The following is a 22,715-nucleotide window of genomic DNA, read 5'->3' as shown; positions in this document are numbered from 1 at the left end:
GGAAATTTAAAATACTGGAAGAAGATATTGGGGTATTACTTTATCATAGAAGCCATAAAAGAAAAATGACACCTGACATTAAATAAGAAGCATTTATTTCTTTTTAAGCTACCTATGTTAGAACTTCTAGATATAATGGTCATTCCAGGCAATTCTCCGGTGGTAACTAAAATGCCGAAAAAAAAAAAAAAAAAAGAGAAAAGAATGAAGCAATAGAGCATTTTGCCTCCAATTAAGCTTGGAAGCATCAATGCATCCCTGAAGCACTAGAATCTGTTTCCTGTGCCCACTTTATTTCTATAGAGAATGGAAAATGAACACCTAGAGATGCATAGGCTGATGCTGGGATTCTCTTCCACTATGAGGCAAGGGAAGAACAGGGCTTTAAATCACCTTGACCTGTTTCCTTTCCAGGAACATAGTCCTCTCGTGTAACAGAGGTAACTACAGGAAACATTATATTTATAAGTAAGACTGTCTGATACAACTTGGGATATTTTAATAGTCAATTGCCTTCATGAAGCTTTCTAATAAGAGGAGAGAGGAAATAAACATTCTGTGTAAGTATATGAGAAAAATGATAAAAAGTATCAAACTGTCAGTGGAAAGGCTGAGTAAGGGGAATAGGAAGTCCTGGAACATTGGAATATATGAAATATTTTCTAATACCTTTAATTAGAAAAAATAACGTCTCCATAAGCTAGAATAGTGCAGACAGCTTGGCTGACAATCCAAGTAATGAAATTTACAAGTCCAATAACTGACCAGGTTGATAGGACACAGTACGGCCAAGGAGAAAATGCCATCCCTTCCTTCAAATGCTTTCACATTATTTGTTCCCTGTAGCCACCCATATAGAGAAATGATGAGAGCCCCAGGTCTCAGCCTGACAAGCTCACCTCCGGGTAGTCCTGCTTGAGGGGTCCCGCTGCCTCCAGAGAAAGTTGTGGCCTCTGAGAGAGAAAAGAATTAGAGGTATGAAGACTGTACAGGACATTCTAGGGCCCCATAATCTATATTAGCCAAGGGGCCACATTCAGAATGTCTGATGTGTATGGTCACTTCCATCTTTTGGAGTTCTGCCAGAGATTCCCTGAGTAGCAAAGAGGAAAGAATCATGGATATTTGGTCAACCCGTTGCCCCTTATGATACAAGCATAGACTCTTAAAGAAAAAAAATGTATATTTTTTTCTTCAATAAAACAGAAAATTTATTTCTCTGCAGTTTCTATTTTTAAGAGTAAATCCATATATTATTCATAGAACCTATAATTCCCTCAGCAAGTTTACAGAGAAGGTCCTCTGCCACCCTGTTTCATTGTTAAGGTTTGGGTAGAGAAAGTTAGATTTGGGCCCAAGTCCCCTATATAGCTGTTGGGGAATGGACCCCATGATACCCTAATGAAGGGATTGATTTTAGAGCCAAAAGAAAAAAGAAGAAAATGTTGACATTTCTGACCTATATTTATTGATGTTAAAATTTGAACATCTGCTACATTTTTGCCTAATATGCCAAAAATTCAAAAACTTTTGTCATATTTCTAGCAAGATGTGGGAAATTATAACAAAGTACACTTAGTTCCTTAACTAGGCTCACCTGTGATTATTTCCGTTCTTGTTATTCCACCTTCTCTCAAAGAAGTTGTGGCCTCTGCAAAAGAGGGAAAAAGAACAGCAGTGAGGGAAAAGATTAGAAGAATCTGAGAAAAGCATGGTAGGATCACCCAGGCAGACACCCCATTGAGAAGCCCTTTCCAAGCAGTGGTTCCTACCAGCCTGGTGCTTTACCTGAGTTGGAGCTCCCAGGGGCAACTGTTGTAGCAGAGGGCACTCCAGCTGTGCCTAGGCAGGAAAGAAAAGAGAAGGATTGAGATGGGAACTCTTTTGTGACCCTTGGAAAAATGTGGCCAACAGTATGTCTATTTGTGACTTTGAAGCCAGAAAGCACACTTCCTGGCTTATAACTGACATGAAGACAAACACGTTTCAGGTTTATTGTGTGCCTTTGCAAAGCCAAGGTTAATGCAGTGGCTAATATTCCTACCCTAATTATTATGAACAATATTTGGTCACAGTGGAAGGTCATATGAAAGGCTTTCCCCAAGTTTACCTGTCCTACTTTCTGGTGCTGTAGTGGTGGTTCCTAATGAAAAGCAAAAGAGAGAAGGAGAAGAAAGAAGAGGAGAAAACAAGAAAAAATAAGAAGAAAGACAAGTTTGAATTTTTATCTCTAAACTAAAATATGACTTCTTAGTGATTTCTAATGTTATACAGACTATGCCCTTTTCAAAGGAAAATCCTTTTCAAAGCCAGAGCTATTATTGCAAGACTCCTCTCTAGAGACTTAGGACCCTGATGTTAGTCTCTCAGAAAGGAAAGACTTTAGAAATTTTGGGCTCAAGAGTTTACAAATCCAAATCCACGAGCAAACTCTGTTTCCTTGATATATTATAGCCTCAAAGGAAATTTAAACCCACACTCCACATTGAAGGAATTCTCTGCATTATCTGTGATAATTTTCTGTAATTTAAATTTATTTCCAAATTAAAAGCTCATTAGAAATAATCCTCTAAGAAATCTAGCAAAATACAACAATAAATATAAATACCCTAAAGTCTTTAGTCTTTACCTGATTTTATTTCTGCTGCAGTGGTGCCACTTCCTCCCAGGGAAGCTGTGGTCTCTTAAAGATGAAAAGAAAACCAAAATTAACCGAGTACTAAGAAAAATGGATGAGGTAAGTTTATGTCATTACATGAGATAACTCCAATTAAAAATGTCTTGATACTATTAAGTCAGAAAATAAGTACTTCTGACTTTAAAAGTAATGAAAACCATAAATACACAAGTTTAATTGTTAAAATCAGGAGACACCACATTTGTAAATTTATTTTCTTAATTGGACCTTAGATATTTCCCTTTTTTTTTTTTGTTTCTTCTTTCTTTTTTTATTTTTGGACCTTAGACATTTCTTAATTGGAATAAGACATGTAAATCTCTGATTAAAATAGTGGATACAGTGAGGAACTCACAAATGATCAACATGGTCATTACTATTATTATCAGTATTTATTGCTTTAAGTATTAGACTTTGCATATGTAACAATTTTGCCAGTTGGAACTTGGAATCAGAGAGGTGTCGGAATCAATATTTTTATTCTTTACACATAATGAAAAGAAAATAGCCTTTGATGGGATAAGATTAATCTGTGTTGTCTTAATGTGTCAAAAAACACTTTTCAGTGCTTTCTAGAATGAGAAGTTAATCTGTATGTTATTCATGCACCATTTCTATAGATTAGCTAATGAGAAAAATTTTAATAACTATTATTTCCTTTATATATCACTGAGGGAAAGAACGACATTTCTCTCCAATCACACAACTGATTCTCAGTGCCTTAGCTCCACAATGAAGTCTTCTTGAAGCAAAGGTAAGGAAAATAAAGGCATTTGAGTGCCCAATCTTTACACATTAGGTAGAATATTGCCTATTTGGATTTTTTTTTAAATGTCCTTCACTGGAAGGACAAAGAGTAGATGTGATTGAGGCAACGTGACCTACTGGGAAGGAGGTAGTTCTTACTTGTAGTTGTTGTAACCCCAGTTATTCCACTTGCTCCAGGAGACGCTGTGGCTGCTGGGAGAAGGACACAAATGGAAAAGGTTCAGGGGATATGAAATGGAATGGTGGCATTCCTGCATAGAAGCACCAAAAGGAAAGGCATGTTACTGCAGCGAGCACCCATGAAAGGACTCCCCACCACACAGTGGACTCACCTGTGCTGAAACTTCCACGGGCAACTGTTGTGGCAGGAGCTACTGCAGAGGTTCCTGAAAACAAAGAGACTAAGATGATCATAGTGAATGAGTAAGTCAAAGGAAGACCCAAATCTAAAAGGGATGTGCCGTATTTATGTATTAAATTGCCATAACAGAATCCTCTTTCTCTGAGCCTGAGGCAGGTGGAAAACTCAATGTATTTGCCTGCTTTCAACAATTCATAACAAAAAGATACAGAGAGACAAGTTTCCAAGTACAAGCACAACTGAAAATTTGATAAAAGTGAAACTAGATGCATTTTCCCAAGGCTCACCTGCTTGCTTCCCTGTTGCTGCAGTGATGCCTGCTGTGAGATAGAAAAAGGAGGAAAAATAGTTGAAATACTTTGAAATTTCACATATAGAGAAAGTATTGAACCAGCATGTTCGTTCACATATACACTTTAAATGTATGTGTACTGGTTCCATGGGGCTCTTTTCTGTTTCACATAAAAGCACTGAAAATTTTCTGAATGCCACCTAAACTGCTAGTGACAGTTGTAACATAAATGGAGAAATTACATTCCATCCTCAGAAATGAAGCAGTAATGATCCATTTAAGAATTAGTGAATTTTCAAAAAAAAAATACATATATATACCTAAACCAGCAAATCCATTTTGAATCACGTGCAATGTAGCTTAATAAAACAAACACAAACTCTCTCAAGAAAAGCTTGAGAGACCTAACACTTATGATGCCAAATCATGGACTGTTTCTTCTCACCGACTTTGAATCCAGTTCCAGAAGTGCCAGTCCCTTCTGTGGAAGTGGTGGCCTCTGATGGAAGAAAGAGGAGAATGAAAAAAGCTGGGAATTTAGAATACTGGAAGAGGATATTGGGGTTTTACCTTATCAAAGAAGCCCTTTAAAAAATCATGGTATCTGACATTAAATAAGAGTCATTTCTTGTTAAGCTACCTGTGTTAGAACTTCCGGATATAATGGTCATTCCAGACAATTCTCCAATGGTAACTAAAATGCAAAAAAAAGAAAAAAAAAGGAAATAAACCAATAGAGCATTTTATTTCCAATTAAGTCTGAAGGCATCAATGTAGCCCTAAACACTGGAAGACCTCTCCTCTAGACACTCTATTTCTACTGAGAGTGGAAAACGAACAACTTCCTAGCACTTCATTTTCCAGGCTAACATGGGATGGATGTGTTGTTGCTGAGATTACTTTTCACTATGAGGCAAGAGAAAAATAGGGCTTAAATCAACCCGACCTGTTTCCCTCCCAGGAATATATCTCCCTAGTGAGACACAGGTGCCTACAAGAGGAAAAAAAATCACTGTTTTCTACTTATAAAGTAGGATTGTTTGAGTCAATCATTTGTTTTCATGAAGCTTTCCAGTGAAGGGAGAGAGGAAGTAAACACCATGTAAAAATGATCAAAAGTATCAAGCTATGAGTGGAAAGGTAACCTGGGTAAGGGGAATAGGAAGTCCTGGAAGGTTAAAATATATGAAATATTTTTTTAATATCTTTTACCAGAAAAAGATAATGTCTCCACAAGCTAGAATGGTGCACACAGCCTGGCTGACAATACAAGGTGATGAAATTCAAGAGCAAAATAACTGGCCAGGTTGACAGGACACAATATGATCAAGGAGAAAATGCAGGCCCTTCCTTCAAATGCCTTCACTGTTTGTTCCCTGTAGCCACCTAATAGGGAGATGATGAGAGCCTCAGGCCTGAGCGTGACAAGCTCACCTCCAGGTGGTCCTGCTCGGGTGGTCCCGCTGCCTCCTGGGAAAGTTGTGGCCTCTGAGAGAGAAAGGAATTGGAGGTATGAAGGCTGCACTGGACATTCTGGGACCCCATAAGCTGTATTGCCCAAAGGGCCCCGTTCAGAATGCCTGACCTGTGTGGGCACTTTTAGCTTCCAGAGTTCTGCCAGAGATGCCCTGAGTAGTACCTGAAAAAAGAAAGGAATGTGGTCAGATGGTCAAATTGTTGCTCCTCATGATATGGGCATAGGCTCTTAAGGAAAAAAAAATATTTTGTTTAATACAACAGAAAATTTACTTCTCTGGAGTTCTATTTTTCAGAGTTGATCCATATATTTTCCATAGAATATATAACTCCTTCAGCAAGTTTGCAGAGAAAGTCATCTGCCACCTAGTTTTATTTTTAGAATTTAGGTACAGAAAGATAGATTTGGGCCAAAGTCACCTGTGTAACTGTCAGGGAATAGTCCCCATGATGCCCTAATGAAGGATTCTTAGATCCAATGCAAAAGACATTAGGGGGAAATGTTGAAGTGTCTGACCTATATTTATTGATATTAGATATTGAACATCTGCTACATTTTTGCCTAATATGCCAAATGTGGAAAATTCAAGAACTTTTGCCAGATTTCTATCAAGACATGGTAAATTATAACAAAGTATACTTAGTTTCCTAACAGAACTCACCTGTGATTATTTCAGCTTTTGTTATTCCATTTTTTCCTACAGAAGTTGTGACGTCTACAAAACAGGGAAAAGAATAGCAGTGAGGGAAAAGATTAGAAGAATCTGAGAAAAGCATGGTAGGATCACCAAGGCAGACACCGCATTGAGGAGCCCTTTCCAATCAGTGCTTCCTCCCAGCCTGGTGCTTTACCCGAGCTGGAGCTCCCAGGGGCCACTGTTGTGTCAGAGGGCACTCCAGCTGTGCCTTCAGGAAAATAAAAAAAAGATCGACATGGGGACTCTTTAGTGACCTTTAGAAAAATGTGGCCAACAGTAGGTCTATTTGTGACTTTGAGGCAAGAAAACACACTTCCTGAAGTTCTAACTGACATGAGGACAAACATGTGTTCAGGTTTATTGTGTTTCCTTGCAAAGCCAAGGTTAATGCAGTGGGCAATACGCCTGCTCTCATGATGATTATTATTGTGCCAGTGTTGAAGGTGCTATGACAGGCTTTCCCAAGTTTACCTGTCCTACTTCCTGGTGCTCCAGTGGTGGCTCCACATGAAAAGAGATTAGGAGAAGAAGGGGAGAAGGAAAGAAGAAGAAAGAAGATATTAAATTTTTATCTATGAACAAGACACTAATGCTATGCAGACTATGCTCTTTTCAAAGGGAAAACCATTCCAAAGCCAGAGCCACTATTGCTACCCTCCTCTCCAGAGATTTATAACCCTGCGGTTAGTCTCTCAAAGGAAGAGACTTTAAGAACTTTGGACTCAGCAGTTTACAAATTCAAATCCAAAGAGAAACTCTGTTTCCTTGAAATATTATAGCCTCAAAGGAAACTTAAAACCATGCTCCAAATTAAAGGGATTCTCTAAAATATCTATGATAATTTTCTGTAATTTAAATTTATTTTCAAACTAAAAGCTCATTTAAAAAATTTCTTCTAAGAAATCTATCAAAACACAACAATATATATAAATACCCTCAAGGTCTTTACCTGATTTTATTTCTGCTCCAGTGGTGCCACTTCCTCCTAGGGAAGTTGTGGTCTCTTAAAGATGAAAAGAAAACCAAAATTAATTGAGTATTAAGAAAGAGGGATGAGCTAAGGATGTAATCATGTCATTATATGAAATAATCCCAATTCAAAATGTCTTGACACTTTCCATTAAGTCAGAAAATAAGTACTTCTGACTTTAAAAGTAATAAAAAACATAAATATATAAGATTAATGTTAAAACTGGGAGATATATCATTTGTGTATTTATTTTCTTAACTGGACCTTGGCATTTCTTTTTTTTTTTTTTTTTTGAGACAGAGTTTCGCTCTTGTTACCCAGGCTGGAGTGCAATGGTGCGATCTCGGCTCACCGCAACCTCCGCCTCCTGGGTTCAGGCAATTCTCCTGCCTCAGCCTCCCGAGTAGCCGGGACTACAGGCACGCACCACCATGCCCAGCTAATGTTTTGTATTTTTAGTAGAGACGGGGTTTCACCATGTTGACCAGGATGGTCTTGATCTCTTGACCTCGTGATCCACCCGCCTCGGCCTCCCAAAGTGCTGGGATTACAGGCGTGAGCCACCGCGCCCGGCCGGACCTTGGCATTTCTTAATTGGAATAAGATATATAAACCTCTAATTTAAAAAGTGGATATAGTTAAGGAACTCATAAATGATCAATATGCTCATTACCATAATTATTTATTGCTTTAAGTATTAGACTTCTCATGTGTAAAAGTTCTGCCACTGGCTACCACATTGGAACATACATTGATAGAAATCACTATTTTTATTCTTGACACATAATGAAAACGGCCTTTGATGGGATGAGGGAACTCTGGGTTGTTAATGTGTCAACAAGCTCTCTCAAAGGTTTCTAGACCAGGAGTTAATCTGTATGTTTTTCATGTACCATTTCTATAGAATATTTAATGAGAATAATTTTAATATCTATTATTTCCTTTATATATCACTGAGGGAAAGAAAGACAAATTCTCTCCAATACACAACTGATTAGCATTGCCTTAGCTCCGTGGTGATATGTCCTTGAAGCAGAGGAAAGGAATATAAAGGCATTTGAGTGTCTGACCTTTACATATTAGGTGAAATCTTGCCTATTTAGAATAGTGATTTTTTTTTTCAACAAAAATGCCCTTCACAGGAAGTACAGATGGTAGATGTGTTTGAGGCAAGTTGATCTACTGGGAAGGAGGTAGTGGACTGTCAGTTCTTACTTGTAGTTGTTGTAAACCCAGTCATTCCACTTGCTCCAGGAGATGCTGTGGCTGCTGGGAGAAGGAGGAAAAAATGGAAAAGATTCAGGGGACATGAAATGGAATAGTGGCATTTCTGCACAGAAGCACTACATAGAAGGAAAGGCATGTTACCGTAGCGAGCACCCATGAAAGGACTCCCCACCACACAGTGGACTCACCTGTGCTGAAACTTCCAGGGGCAACTGTTGTGGCAGAAGCTACTGCAGAGGTTCCTGAAAACAAAGAGACTGAGGTGACCATAGTGAAGGAGTAAGTCAAATGAGGACCCAAATCTAAAAGGGATATGCTCTATTTATGTATTTATTTGCTGTAACAGAAATCTCTTTCTCTGAGCACAAGGAAGGTGGACGACTAGATGTATTTCCTGCTTTTAACAGTTCATAACAAAAAGAGATAGACAATGTTTCCAAGTACAAACACAACAGAAAATCTGACAAAAATGCAACTAGATGCATTTCCCAGTGCTCACCTGCATGCTTCCCTGACGCTGCAGTGATGCTTGCTGTGAGATAGAAAGACGGGGGAAGAAAGGTTTAAATGTGTTGAAATTTCAAATATAGGAGAAAATATTGGGCAAGTCAATTGTTAGATACACATGTATGCATGCATGCACCCTGGTTCCATGAGGCTCTTTTCTACTTCACACACATTCACACAGAAAACTTTCTGGTTTCCAGCTCAGGTACTAGTGAGAGTTTTAACACAATGGAGAAATCCCATCCCATCCTCAACTTGATGAAAGGAGGCTCAATTCTAGGATTGGTCATTTTTCTAAATAAATAAACAAATAAATAACAGCAATCCTATTTTGAATTACTTGCAGTGTCTCTAAATGAAACACAAACTCTCTCAAGGAAAGCTTGAGAGTACTAATCCTTATGAGGCCAAAGTATGGGCAGTTTATTGTCAACAGTTTTGAGTTCAGTTCCAGAAGTACCACACCCTACCATGGAAGTTGTGGCTTCTGAGGAAAAAAAAAAAACACAATAATAAAATCTGAAAATTTGGAAAACTAGAGGGGATTTGGGTGTTATTTTCTTGCAGCAGTCCTAAAAGAGATACCGTGACATGTGACATTAAATAAGAGGTATTTCCATCTCGTTAACCTACCTGTGGTGGAACTTTCAGATATAATGGTTGTTCCAGATAATCCTCCAGTGGTACCTAAAATGCATAAAAGGAAAATGGAACTATAGAGTATTTTCCCCCCAGCTAAGCTTGGAAGCATCAGTGTGGCCCTAAAGCACTGGAAGTCCATTCCCAAGGACACTATTTATATAGAATAAAAGATGAACAGCTGCTTTGCTCTGGGTTTTTCAGGCCAACATGGGATAGACATGTGGCTACTGTGTTTCCCTTTCACTGCAAGGCAAGGGGAGTGCAGGGCTTTAAATCACCCTGACCTGTTTCCCTTCCAGAGACGTAGACCCCTGCTGTGACAGAAGTGCCTACAGAAGAAATAAAGCATGGTTTTATCTTTATAAGTAGAATATCTGATACAACTTGGGGGCATTTTAATAATCAGTTGACTTCATGAAGCTTCCTAGTGAGGGGATACAGGAAATAAGCATTGTATATGAGAAAAATGATAGAAAATGTCAAGCTGAATAAAAAGGAATAAGATCATGTCCTTTGCAGGGACATGGATGGAGCTGGAGGCCATTATCTTCAGCAAACTAACACAGGAACAGAAAACCAAATGCTACATGTTCTTAGCAATGAGATCACATGGACACAGGGAGGGGAACATCACACACGGGGGCCTGTCAGGAGTGGAGATGGTATGGGAAGCAACTTAGAGGATGGGTCAATAGGTGCAGCAAACCACCATGGCACATGTATACCTATGTAACAAACCTGCACATATCCTGGCACTTAAAGTAAAATAAAAAGGAAAGAAGAAAAGAAAATGTCAAGCTGTGGGTGGAAAGGTAAACCAGCTAAGGAAGACCGGAAGTCCTGGAGGGTTGGAATACGTGCAATCTACTTTCAATCCTCATATCAAACAAAAATGTCTCCCTAAGCCAGGATACTGAAGATAGTTTGCCTAAGACATCTGAGGTCATGGAATTTATAAACAGAGTAACTTCCCAGACTGTTACGACATAATATGGCCTCAGAGAATGCTGACTCCTCCTCTAATGCTTTCATATTATTTGTTCACTGCAGCCACCAAGACTGAGAGATGACGAGAGGAAAAGTTGAAAGGCCTGTACTGTATTTACTGGTGTCAAATATTGGACATCTGTTAGATTTTCCTTAATATGCCAAATCTGGGAAATGCAAAAAGTATTTCCATATTTCAGGCCAGATTCTTGGGACGTTTTTAGGAATAGTTAGTACATTAACAGAGCTCACCTTTCATTATTTCAACTTTTGTTGTTCCTCTTTCTCCTACAGAAGTTGTGGCCTCTGAGAAAGAGGAAAACAGGACAGGAGTGATGAAGATATTTCAAGACTGTGGAAAACTTAAAATAGCTCCATACCCAGGACAGCACTGGAGGATAATTTATCATAGATGGACTCCTCAAGGAATCTGCCACCTCAGTGACTCACCTGTGTTGGAACTGCCAGGGGCAACAGTTGTGCCAGGAGCTACCCCAGTGGTGGCTGAAACACAAAGGATCTGAGATCATCACAGTGACTCGTGTTTGTCTTCTGAAGACCTGCCTCCACAAGGAATCTGGGTGTATCTTTGTTATATCAAAGAGCCCTTTCACTGCTTCCTGAGGAACTGAGAATCATGCCTTTGCTATGGCCTATATCACTAAAAAAGCAAGAGGAACAGTAATGTGCCCAAATTGAGGACCCTCCACTGAATTCCATACATTCACTCCCATACAAGGAAACAGGGTGGCTTTCCCTCTTCTTCACCTGTCAGGCTCCCAGTTGCTTGGCCTCCTGATGCTGGAGTGGTACCTACCATGGAATGAAAACCAGAAATATGTTTTAATGTGCCAATAACACTGGAAAATATTTAATATCATTATTGCTTTTTTTGAGTGAGAAAACCTTGATATAGAATATGCCTGCTTCCAGAATTAATATAAATTTCTTTCCAGAAATACAATTTTTTTCAGCTCCCCCTACACCATAGTAGTATATATGACTTTGCAGGAGAAATCTCTTAAGCTGACTGCACCACCAGCCCATCATTAGAAATTTACAGCTATGGGGCTAGATGTGGGTATGGGGCTAGAGTTTTCCAAAATATATTCAGTGTAAGAAAATACTGGAAGTAAATGCAAACCAGTACCCAGGAAAACACACTCCCAACAGGTGAGCCTACGGAGAGTCATAATTTATGGTAAACCCTAAGCTGTGCTCTGCTCATTCTTACCTGGGCTGGATCCAGACGGAGGAACGCTGCGGCCTTCTGTTAAAGTTGTGGCCTCTGACAGAGAAAGTATTGAATAGTGAGGTCAGAATTTGAAATATTGAGAAAAGAATGAGGTTACTGTTTCATCAAAGCAGCTCTAATAACTATGACGTTAAACATGGAGATTTCCTCCTTATTATCCTACCTGTGTGGGAAGTTCTAGATATAGCAGTTGTCCCAGAGAATTCAGTAACTAAAACTAGAAAAAGAAAAGAATCAACATGGCATTACCTCCTAAATCAGTTGTGGAAGTAGCTACGTGGCTTTAACCCACTGAAAGAACTTTCCTGAAAGCCTCTGTTTTGTAAGGAAATGAACCGTAAGTGACTACCCCTTCATGTCCTGGCCCACCTATCCATCATTCCTATCCATCACTGTTACTCCTGGGGTTCCCTCTCCATAGAGCACAATGGATGTGGATGGGAACCTTAATTCCTCCTCACCTGTTTCACTTTCAGATGCTGAGCTCTCTGGTGTGACAGAGGTGCCTTTAGGAGAAAAAGAGCAGATGGCAGATTCATCTTCCTGAATTTTACCCATCAATTACCTGAGGCATTTTGATACTGAGAATTTGAAAATAGAGCTCGTTAACGAATCCTTGCATTTGAGGACTGTATTTAGTCCTTCCTACCTGGCCTGGAGCTCTGTGAACTACTGCTGAGGCCAGGTGAAACCACAGTTGGACCTGTTAAAGCAAGTAGAGTGAAAAAATCTTCAAATAATACATTTCACCTTTCAACTAAGCTTTATTAAATATCTCTTCCATGCAATACTTTTTTAGGCCCTTGGGATGTATCAGTGAGCAAAATGTTGAAAGATTTCTCTCCTAATGCACCTTACATTCTAGTAGCTGGAAGCCAGCAATGATAATAAATGTAATAAATAAGTCAGTGTAAAAGATGTTAGTAAACACTCTGGGAAAAAGGCAAATTGTATTTAGGATCAGGGACCCTGATCAGCCGGGTGTATCCCACAGCTTGCCTTCATCCCTGCTACATAATTACTAGCTCTGAAAGTCTGGGCTCCTGGAAATCCAGAGGGATAAGTCAGGTGAGGCCAGGGAATTCCTGGGCACATCCAGGTTTTTGATCCTGGTATGCTGTGTTTCCAGGAGAAACGCAGGCCCCATTCTCCCACCCACTTTCACACCCATGTCTTTACTGCAGAGAACAGGGATTTGGTACAAGCCCCAAGGCCTCAGAGTAAGAAGCTCACCTCCTGGACGTTCTGCTTGGCTGGTGTCACTTCCTACTGTGGAAGTTGTGGCCCCTGAGAGAGAGAGAAAAGAAAGGAAGGCGTAAAGATTAAGGTTTGGAAGAGTATACATGGTGCTGCGGGCAGAGTACATCAACCAAGGTGCCCATGCCCAGACTTTGCATGTATTTTCAGATGTGCCTGTCTTGTAACTTCCAGGTTTCAGTGTTTTTCCAGAGACTACACTAGTAATACCTACATTAAGAAAGACATGGTGTCACTAGTTCAACTGTTTGTCCACTGATTTGCATAGGAATTTCAAATCCACACTTGGAAGCAAACTATCACGCTGAGACTTGCAGTGCTAGAATTAATTCATATTTGTCCCAAGCAACATTTTTTTCCACAAAAATTTTACTGAAACAGTTCTTAACCATCATGTCCTTTTTTTGGTGGGGAAATTGGAATTTTTCTCCCCATATTACCTATTTATCTGTCATGGTTTAATGTTATGATGGTTTAATGAAAGCCCTTGTAAGTTCAGGAAATGAGGTAATATAATGACCGTCTAGTCTTTTTCTCTGAATTTTCACAATATAGCATATACAAATCTATAGATATTTTCAGAAGAATATTGAAGGTGTCATTGGGAATTAAAGGTCTTGGTTTAGCATCACTCACCCGTGGCTCTTCCAACACTTGTTGTTCCCCTTACTCCTGGGAACGTGGTGGCCTCTGAAGGAGATAAAGAGATGAGAGTTACCTGGAGAATATTTAAGGATCACAGAGAAGATGTGGCAGCGCTTCTACAAGGGATAATACAAAGGAGACATCTAATTATGGGAGGGCACATGGAAGATTTCATGTCAACCTGTTGACTTACCTGTCTTGGAACTGCCAGGGGCAACGGTTGTGCCAGGAGCTACCCCAGTGGTGGCTGAAACACAGGGGAGCTGGCATCACCACAGTGACTCTCGTTTGTCTACTGAAGGCCTGGCTCTAGAAGGAATCTGTTTACATCTTTAAGATGTCAAAGGCCACTTTGTCTGGCTGCCACTCTGATGTGTTTTCCCATTAATTAATAAACTATCAAAGCAATCAAAGGGGCCAAACTTAGGGCACTACATCTGGTATCCCAGGACAGCAAGACAGATGGTTTTCTCCCATGCTTACCTATTTCACTGCCAGGAGAAGAAAAAAAAAATTTGTTTTATGATAATTGTATCTATTTTTAATTATATTTTTAGTTGACACATAATTTTACATATTTACAGTGTGAGGTTTTGATTATACACACACATATATGTATATATAAATGTGTGTGTATATATATATATACACACACACATGCACACAGTGTAATAGTCAAGTCATGGTGTTTGGTATAACCATAATCTCTGACATTTATTATAGCTTTTCAGTAGGAAAATTACAATCCTCTTGGTATGGTTTGGCTGTGTCCCCATCCAAATCTCATCTTGAAATATAGCTCCCACAATTCACATGTGTCATGGAAGGGACCTGGTGGAAGATAGTTGAATCATGGGGCTGGATCTTTCCCCTGCTGTTTTTCTGATAGTGAATAAGTCTCACAAGATTGGATGGTTTTATAAAGGGGAGTTTCCCTGCACAAGTTATCTCCTGCCTATTGCCATGTAAGACATGCCTTTCTCCTTCCGCCATGATTGTTAGGCCCTCATAGCCACGTGGAACTCTGAGTCCATTAAACCTCTTTTTCTTAACGAACTATGCAGTCTTGGGTATATCTTTATCAGCAGCATGAAAATGGACTAACACGCCTCTCTTCAAAGTATTTTCAAATATACACTATAATATTGCTTACTATAGGCACTCCACTGTTAATGCCTACTATCTAATTGTGATTTTGTACCCATTGACTTACTACTGATTATTTCTATCACTTAGGGTCAAGAAAATATTTACATAGGCATGATTCCAAGAGTCATATATCTCTACTTCCCAGGATTAAAACTGTTTTTAGTTCTTACTACCATGCGGAAAATGTTTCTATCTAATGTTATAGGGAATTTCTCAAAACAATTACATTTCATTTACATCCCAACTAGAAGTCAACCCATTTGAAAAGTGTGTATTAAAAGGTTAAGGAAAATATTAAATTTAAAAATATATTTGGCCTCAGATAGATTGTCCCTAAATAAATTACTTAATATTCTGTAGGAAAGCCTACTTCCTCACAAGTCATCCCAAAAGTCATGATTCATGGTACCTCCCAAACCATCAGCTGCCCTCCTCACCTGTTCTGGATTCACTTCCAGTACTCCTTCTGTCTCCTGTGAGAGTTGTGGCCTCTGAGGAAAGAAACAGAAGAATCGAGAGGTCTAGGAAATTTGAGATATTGGTAAAAAGTACTGAGTTGCTGTTTTATCACTGAATTTCTATAAAGTTATCATGGATGCAAGATGAGGATGTCCATCTGATTGAACTACCTGTGTTGGAACCTCCCACTGAAATGGTTATCCCAGAGAATTTACCAGAAGTCCCTAAAATGAGAGAGCATAGGATCTAACAGGGCAAGCAGGACTGGAATCAGCAACGTGGTCCTGAACCACTGGAAAACTTTTCTTAAAAACTTATTTCAGAAAATATAAACCATGAATAAATTTTTGCCAACTTATTAACTAATGTTTTATACTGACTATTCCTTCCCCTGTACTCTACTGAAAAAGGAAGCTTAACTCCACTTTCTGATTTTACTTCAAATGTTGTGCTTTCCTTGTGTTATCAGGAAGGATAAAAAGACTTGAACATTCTAAATGTTCTCATATCAGTAACTGCAGATATTGTGCTTATCAGATGCTGAGCAATGCCCTTCTATAAGATATTTATATCTTCCCCTGCTGATTTTAAATAGTTCTTGCCTGGGTACCTGTGAACTGCTGCTGACACCAAATTAAACCATAGTGGTAGCTGTTAAAGTAAACATAGTGACACTCTGCATAATGATATGCCTGTCACCCATCTCATATTATGGAAGCATTTCCTTTGTGCTTGACATAGAGGAAAAGAACAGATAAAGGTCTCTGCCTCATGTGATTTACATTTGTGAAAGAGAGAACACAGGAAATAAACAAGATGTGTAAGAAATATGTTCGAGAGTTGGCAGCAGGTGATAGTGTTTGCAGAATCATTATGAGCAGAGTGGGGAGAATCAGGGTCCTGGGGAGGCTGCTGCAGGTCAGTGGGCCTCAGCCAGGGTTCAGAGAACTAACACTTTCACACAGGACACGGAGCAATGCCTGACTTAGGTAGCCCAGTGTGTGAAATTCCTTAGCAGAAACACTCAGGATGGTCAGAATACATGTTGTCCTTCCCAATAAGAAGTAACCCCCTTATGTTGACCCTGTTTCTCATCTATGTGTTATCTTGAGCACAATATTGCAATGATGAGAACTCTGAAGCCTGGGACTGATGATGCTTACCTGCTGGAGCTTCTGACCCGGTGATGCTGATTCCTCTTGTGGAACTTGTGGCCTCTGAGAGAAAAGAAAGCAAAGATGAAGTCTGCAGTATGGGAAGTACAGGGTTTTATAACCCTAGGAACCTGTCACCTGAGCAGCCAAGGTGTAGCGTTCCCTGTATGCTTTTGGACTTGCCTGTGTTTTCATTCCCAGGTTCAAGAGTCTTTCCAGAGAATGCTCCAGTGGTAGCTGTTAAGAAAGAGTTGGGTAATCACGGGTTAGTACCTTGTCGTCATCAAGTGGGCAGAGAATAACAAGCTAATAAATGGCTAAATCTGTATACTTATTCAATACTACAGGGAACTGGGCTTTAAATCCCAAGAGGTCAACTATATGCTCCTCATATAATATCCTTCTCACGGTATATTATCAAAGGAATGTAACTTATTGGGTCTCCATTTCTCTAGAGTTCATGAACTGGGTCCCAGCAGCTATCACTCTTGATTCTCTATGTAACTGTCCAATGGCTACATGATTACCTTGGGGACTAGCAGGAGGGTCTGCATAAAGTGTATAAAGAAATTAATTGTGAGTTTCTGATTTGCTATTACTGATTTGCTGCTTTTGAATTTCTGATTTGTTACTATTTTCAATAGCAAAATCACAATTAGTTTTGCACACATTTGATATAATTAATGAATGAAGGTAAGATTTTACCTAACAATGTTCAGTGTTGCAGAAATGTGTGTCATGGATACATTTCAAGCAATGATGTCTACTGGATGTTATTAAAAAGTGAGTCCAATGACCCAGAAATGCTCACCGCTGGTTATTCCACCTCTTGTCGTTACACTTTCACCTAGAGAAGCTGTGGCCCCTGAGGGACAGAAAAAAAGAAAAGGCAGATTAGGAAATATTCAAGGACCATGAAAGAACATGATACAATTTCTTGAAAGGACAGCACCAGAGGAAACATTGAACATCGATTATGGGAGGAGCTCTGAAGTTCTAGCAACCTGCAGACTCACCTGTGTTGGAACTGCCAGGGGCAAGAGTTGTGCCAGGAGCTGCCCTCGTGGTGGCTGAAACAATGAAGAGTGGGATCATCATGGTGACCAACGTTTTCCTTTCCTATAGGCCTGCCTCTAAAAACTATCTAGACCTATCTTAATGATTTATAAATGGTGCTTTCCATGATTCTTCCTGGGGTCATGCCATGTATAGTTTCTCAATATGCATTTTCCTAGCAAAACAATCAGAAGGTACTATTCCTCAACCTGAGGCAATATTTCCGGTCTTCCATCAGGAGACAGGTGGTGTTCCCCATGTTTACCATTTTACTTCCAAAATGTGGAAGACAAAACAATCTTCCTGGACTCTTATGCATCAAGAATATACTAAACATTTCTGTTATTTCTGAGGCAATGAAAACCATGATTTCGGTATGTTTCTGAGGCTCATTTCAGTTAATTCTTCTTCTCCAGATCAAAACTGTTTATAGTTCCTAGTAATACCCCGGCAACATTTCCATGTAACCTCACAGGAGAAACTTCTCAGAACAAATGCAATGGAAATCCCATTTTAAAAGAGGCTATTGGTAAAGGTTTATAAATGTAAAATCTAAAGAAAATTCTATGGGTCCTAAGACTCATTATCCCTAAACATGTGCATAATATTCTGCAGAAAAGTCCACTCCCAAACAGGACATCCTAATGAGAGTCAAGATTTGTGGTAACATAGTAATTATGGACTTCTCACCTTCATCTGCTCTGGATTCAGTTCCAGTACTGGCCCCACCTCCTGTGAGAGTTGTGGCCTCTGTCAAAGTAAAGAATAGAATCAAGACTTCTGGGAGACATTGGTAAAAAGCACTGTGTTGCTAATTCATGACTGCAGCTCTACAAAGTCATCATGCTTTCAAGATGAGGATTTCCTTCCCATTCAACTACCTGTATGAGAACCTCCAGATGTAAGTGTTGTCCCTGGGAATTCACCAGAAGTACCTACAATGAGAAGGTAAAGGAGCTAATAGCACAAACAACACTGGAAACAGCAAAGCTGTCTTCAACCATTGAAAGACCTTCCCTCAGAATCTGTTTCTGAAGGAAATGAACCACGAATGCTTTTCCTTGCAATGTATAGACTATTGTTTTGCTACTATTTCTTCCATCACAGCCTACTTAAAAAGAAGGAAGTTTAATCTCACTTTACAGATTTTATGTCTAATGACTTGAGTAAGAAAAAGTCTTGAACATTCTAAGTGTTCACTTTTGTGAAACAGGTAATATTGTGATTATCATGTTTTTAAGAATAAACGCATAGGAGATGTTTATAGCTCCCTTTTGCTTTTTTATGTAGCCTATGCCAACTGGCATGGGATCCTATGAACTGCTGCTGACTCCAAGGGAAACTATGTAGGTAGCCATTGAAGTAACCAGAGTGACATTCTACATAAGAATATGCCTGACACTCATCTCATATTCTGGAAGCATTTCCACTACGCCTGAGTCTTCTGTCAGTCAGAAGAAGAGACAAGGTCTCTGCCTTGTGTGATTTACATTTGTGGGAGAGGGAACACAGGAAATAAATAAGTGTAATAAATATGTTTGAAAGATGGCAGCAGGTGATAGTACTTTGCAGAATCATAAAGAGCTGAGTGGGGAGAAGCTTTCCAGGAAGGCTGCTGCAGGTCAGTGGACCTTAGCCAGGTATCCAAAGAAGTAACACTGTCAAACAGGCCATGGAGCAATGCCTGACTTAGATGACCCAGTTTCTGAAATTCCTTTGCATAACTAATCAGGATGGTCAGAATACATGTTGTGCTTCCAGGCAAGAAGTAACTCCTTTCCTTGGTCCACTTTCTCATTAATGTGTTCACCTCAGCACAACAGGGCAATCAGAAGAACCCAAAAGCCTGGGAGTGGTGAAACTTACCTCTTGGAGCTTCTGACCTGGTGTTACTGACCCCTCCTGTGGAAATTGTGGCCTCTGAGAGAAAAAAAAGCAAGGATGAAGTCTGCAGTTTGGGAAGTACAGGGTTATGTAACCCTAGGAGCCTGTCACCTGAACAGCCAAGGTGTAGCATTCCATGTGTGCTTTTGGACTTGCCTGTGTTGTCACTGCCAGGTTCCAGAGTCTTTTTGGAGAATGCCCCAATGGTAACTATTAAGAAAGAGATGAGTAGTCATAGGTCAGTACCTTATTACCATAAAGTGAGCAAACGGTATCAAGTAATTAAGTAGACACAGTCTGTATGCTTATTTATTATTCCAGTAAACTGGGATTTTTTTTTTTTTGACAGAGTCTCACTCTTACCCTAGCTGGAGCATAGTGGTGCAGTTTTAGCTCACTGCAACCTCTACCTCCTGGGCTCAAGCTGTCCTCCAGCCTCAGCCTCCTGAGTAGCTGGGACTACAAGCACATGCCACCACACCCAGCTATTTTTTTTTCCATTATTTATTTTATTGCATTTTAGGTATTATTATTATTATTATTTTGCAGAGACAGTGTTTTGCCATATTGCCCAGGCTGGTCTCAATCTTGACTTAAGTGGTCCTCCCGTCTCAGCCTCCCAAAGTTCTGCTATTACAGGCATGAGCCACCATGACCAGCCATAAACTGAGCTTTTTATGCCTAACAGTGATCTGCATATTCTTCATACAATACACATGTGACAGTATATTTACCAAGTAATTTTTTACTTATTAGGCTTTCTTTCTTCTAGAGTTCAGGACTAGGGAGATAGAAGCTACTCTCTAGACCATCTAAATTAGTGTCAGTGGAACAGCTGCAAGATTGCCTTGGGGGTTATGAGGACAGTCTGTTCCAAGCTCAAAGCTCCAAGTTTTGTTTTTATTTCCATGGTTTGAAATAAGAAAAAACTTTGAGAATCTGAAAGCTTAGTCAATGAATAATGGTAAGATTATAGCTAATAATCCTCGGTATTGGATAAATGATTATATTTATGGATATATTTCAGTCTATAATCCTTTGGGGATATTATTGGCAGGTGAATGCAATGCTCACCTGTGGCTAATTCACCTCTTGTGGTCCCACTTCCTCCAAGGTATGCTGTGGTATCTGAAAGAAAGAAAAACAGAAAGGACATATTTGGAAAATATTGAAGGACCATAAAACAGATATGATATTACTCATGGAGTGAATTGTACCAAATGAGATGTCTAATTACGTAAAGATCCCTGAAGAGTTCCCTGACAATCTATACACTCATTTGTATTAGAACTTCCAGGGGCAAGAATTGTGCCAGGAGCTATCCCAGTGGTGGATGAAACATCAACAGGACTGTGTTCCTTACAGTGCTTATGTTTTCTCCCAAAAATCTGGCTCTAGAAAGAATCTAAATGTATCATCATTATATCCAAATAACTCTTTCTCTGGTTCTTCCCTGATGATCAGCCATATGTATTTTCTCTTTAACAATTTTATGACCAAATAGAAAGATTAATCAATTTCTCACCATGTGGCAATATTCTTGGAATTCAATTAGGGGAAGATAGGTGGTTTTCTCCCAGATTCATTGGTTTTATTTACTTAAAAAAAATAAGTTTAATGGGTGTTTTAGACATCAAAAAAATAAAAATTATTTGTATTGTTTTAGGGGCATAGAAACCTTTACTAGGAATGATTTCAAGGTTAATTTACCCTGTCTCTACTTCCCAAGAACAAAATTGTTTTAAGCTCATTCTAAAACTCTGGCAATGTTTGTAGCCTTATAGGAGAAATTTCACAAGACAAATTCAAGAGGCATCACATTCAAAAGACACTACTGATAATTAAAAAAGAAAAAACATTAAATCTAAAAAAAATTTATTTGGCCTTAGATTCACTGTCTCTTAAAAAAAATGCACAATGTGGTTTTCATTTGTATTTCTCTAATGACCAGTGATATGATGAGCACTTTTTCATATGTTTCTTGGCCACATAAATCTTTTGAAAAATACCTGTTCATATCCTTTGCCCACCTTTTGATGGGATTCTTTGTTTTTTTCTGGTAAATTTGTTTTAGTTCTTTGTAGATTCTGGGTATTAGCCCTTTGTCAGGTGGGTAGCTTGCAAAACCTTTTGCCCATTCTGTTGGTTGTCAGTTAACTCTAATGATTGTTTCTTTTGCTGTGCAGAAGCTCTTAAGTTTAATTAGATTCCATTTGTCTATTTTGGCTTCTGTTACCATTGCTTTTGGTGTTTTAGTCACGAAGTCCTTGACTATGCCTATGTCCTGAATGGTATTGCCTGTTTTCTTCTAGAGTTTTTATGGTGTTGAAATACCATCTCACACCAGTTGGAATGGTGATCATTAAAAAATCTGGAGACAACAGATGCTGGAGAGGATATGAAGAAATAGGAATGTTTTTACACTGTTGGTGGGAGTGTAAATTAGTTCAGCCACTGTGGAAGACAGTGTGGTGATTCTTCAAGGATCTAGAAATAGAAATACCATTTGATCCAGCAATCCCATTACTGGGTATATACCCAAAGGATTATAAATCATACTATTATAAAGACACATGCACATGTATGTTCATTGTGGCACTGTTTACAATAGCAAAGATTTGGAACCACCCCAAATGCCCATCCAGGATAAAGAAAAGGAGGATCCAAGATGGCTGTTTAGGAACAGCTCAGGATTGCAGCTCCCAGTGAAAGCGCAGAGGGTGAGTGGACGCTGCATTTTTATTGCCCACAGACTAGGAAATCCCCAGGCGGAGGAGCTCCACAGGTCACCAGCGCGGCTGTTTCGGCCAGCGCAGCTGTGCAGGCCAGCGCCGCTGCTTTGCCCCACGTGGCTGCTTTGTCGGTGCCCCGGAGCAGCAGTTCTCCATACAAAATACACCAGTCCGGGTGCCCTTTTGGCTGGCGATTGGAGCCACGGGAAGTCACCCATTCGTCTGTTTAAAAAGGGGACTGAGGGGCTGGGCACGGTGGCTCAAGCCTGTAATCCCAGCACTTTGGGAGGCCAAGGTGGGTGGATCACAAGGTCAAGAGATTGAGACCATCCTGGTCAACATGGTGAAACCCCGTCTGTACTAAAAATACAAAAAATTAGCTGGGCATGGTGGCGCGTGTCTGTAGTCCCAGCTACTCGGGGGGCTAAGGCAGGAGAATTGCCTGAACCCAGGAGGTGGAGGTTGCGGTGAGTCGAGATCGCGCCATTGCACTCCAGCCTGGGTAACGAGCGAAACTCC

The 22,715-nt window shown here is 39.7% G+C and overlaps 1 protein-coding gene across 1 annotated transcript in view; it reads right to left on the bottom strand.

Moving 5' to 3' along the window:
* MUC19 (mucin 19, oligomeric) overlaps positions 1-22,715 on the bottom strand; it is a 172,981-nt gene that overhangs the window by 31,508 nt on the left and 118,758 nt on the right. The window contains exons 75-114 of the mRNA XM_032248461.1: positions 20,539-20,592; positions 19,621-19,674; positions 19,447-19,500; positions 18,462-18,515; positions 18,271-18,330; positions 17,541-17,594; positions 17,336-17,389; positions 16,708-16,761; positions 16,534-16,587; positions 15,349-15,402; positions 13,956-14,009; positions 13,754-13,807; positions 13,094-13,147; positions 12,510-12,563; positions 12,322-12,366; positions 12,024-12,077; positions 11,840-11,893; positions 11,374-11,421; positions 11,056-11,109; positions 10,858-10,911; positions 9,610-9,663; positions 8,969-9,001; positions 8,658-8,711; positions 8,458-8,511; positions 7,222-7,275; positions 6,744-6,773; positions 6,427-6,480; positions 6,237-6,290; positions 5,684-5,737; positions 5,533-5,586; positions 4,739-4,792; positions 4,544-4,597; positions 4,094-4,126; positions 3,778-3,831; positions 3,584-3,637; positions 2,630-2,683; positions 2,111-2,143; positions 1,789-1,842; positions 1,598-1,651; positions 900-953 (exon numbers count right to left, since the gene is read on the bottom strand). Of these exons, the coding sequence (XP_032104352.1) occupies positions 900-953; positions 1,598-1,651; positions 1,789-1,842; positions 2,111-2,143; positions 2,630-2,683; positions 3,584-3,637; positions 3,778-3,831; positions 4,094-4,126; positions 4,544-4,597; positions 4,739-4,792; positions 5,533-5,586; positions 5,684-5,737; positions 6,237-6,290; positions 6,427-6,480; positions 6,744-6,773; positions 7,222-7,275; positions 8,458-8,511; positions 8,658-8,711; positions 8,969-9,001; positions 9,610-9,663; positions 10,858-10,911; positions 11,056-11,109; positions 11,374-11,421; positions 11,840-11,893; positions 12,024-12,077; positions 12,322-12,366; positions 12,510-12,563; positions 13,094-13,147; positions 13,754-13,807; positions 13,956-14,009; positions 15,349-15,402; positions 16,534-16,587; positions 16,708-16,761; positions 17,336-17,389; positions 17,541-17,594; positions 18,271-18,330; positions 18,462-18,515; positions 19,447-19,500; positions 19,621-19,674; positions 20,539-20,592 (2,064 nt within the window). The remainder of the gene's footprint in view (positions 1-899; positions 954-1,597; positions 1,652-1,788; positions 1,843-2,110; positions 2,144-2,629; positions 2,684-3,583; positions 3,638-3,777; positions 3,832-4,093; positions 4,127-4,543; positions 4,598-4,738; positions 4,793-5,532; positions 5,587-5,683; positions 5,738-6,236; positions 6,291-6,426; positions 6,481-6,743; positions 6,774-7,221; positions 7,276-8,457; positions 8,512-8,657; positions 8,712-8,968; positions 9,002-9,609; positions 9,664-10,857; positions 10,912-11,055; positions 11,110-11,373; positions 11,422-11,839; positions 11,894-12,023; positions 12,078-12,321; positions 12,367-12,509; positions 12,564-13,093; positions 13,148-13,753; positions 13,808-13,955; positions 14,010-15,348; positions 15,403-16,533; positions 16,588-16,707; positions 16,762-17,335; positions 17,390-17,540; positions 17,595-18,270; positions 18,331-18,461; positions 18,516-19,446; positions 19,501-19,620; positions 19,675-20,538; positions 20,593-22,715) is intronic.

The sequence above is a fragment of the Sapajus apella genome, unplaced genomic scaffold (genome assembly GCF_009761245.1).
Source record: "Sapajus apella isolate SASKATOON/1434 unplaced genomic scaffold, GSC_monkey_1.0 scaffold66, whole genome shotgun sequence".
Taxonomy (NCBI): Eukaryota; Metazoa; Chordata; class Mammalia; order Primates; family Cebidae; genus Sapajus; species Sapajus apella.
Note: the sequence above shows the minus strand (reverse complement) of the source record. Positions and strands in the feature narration are given on the sequence as shown.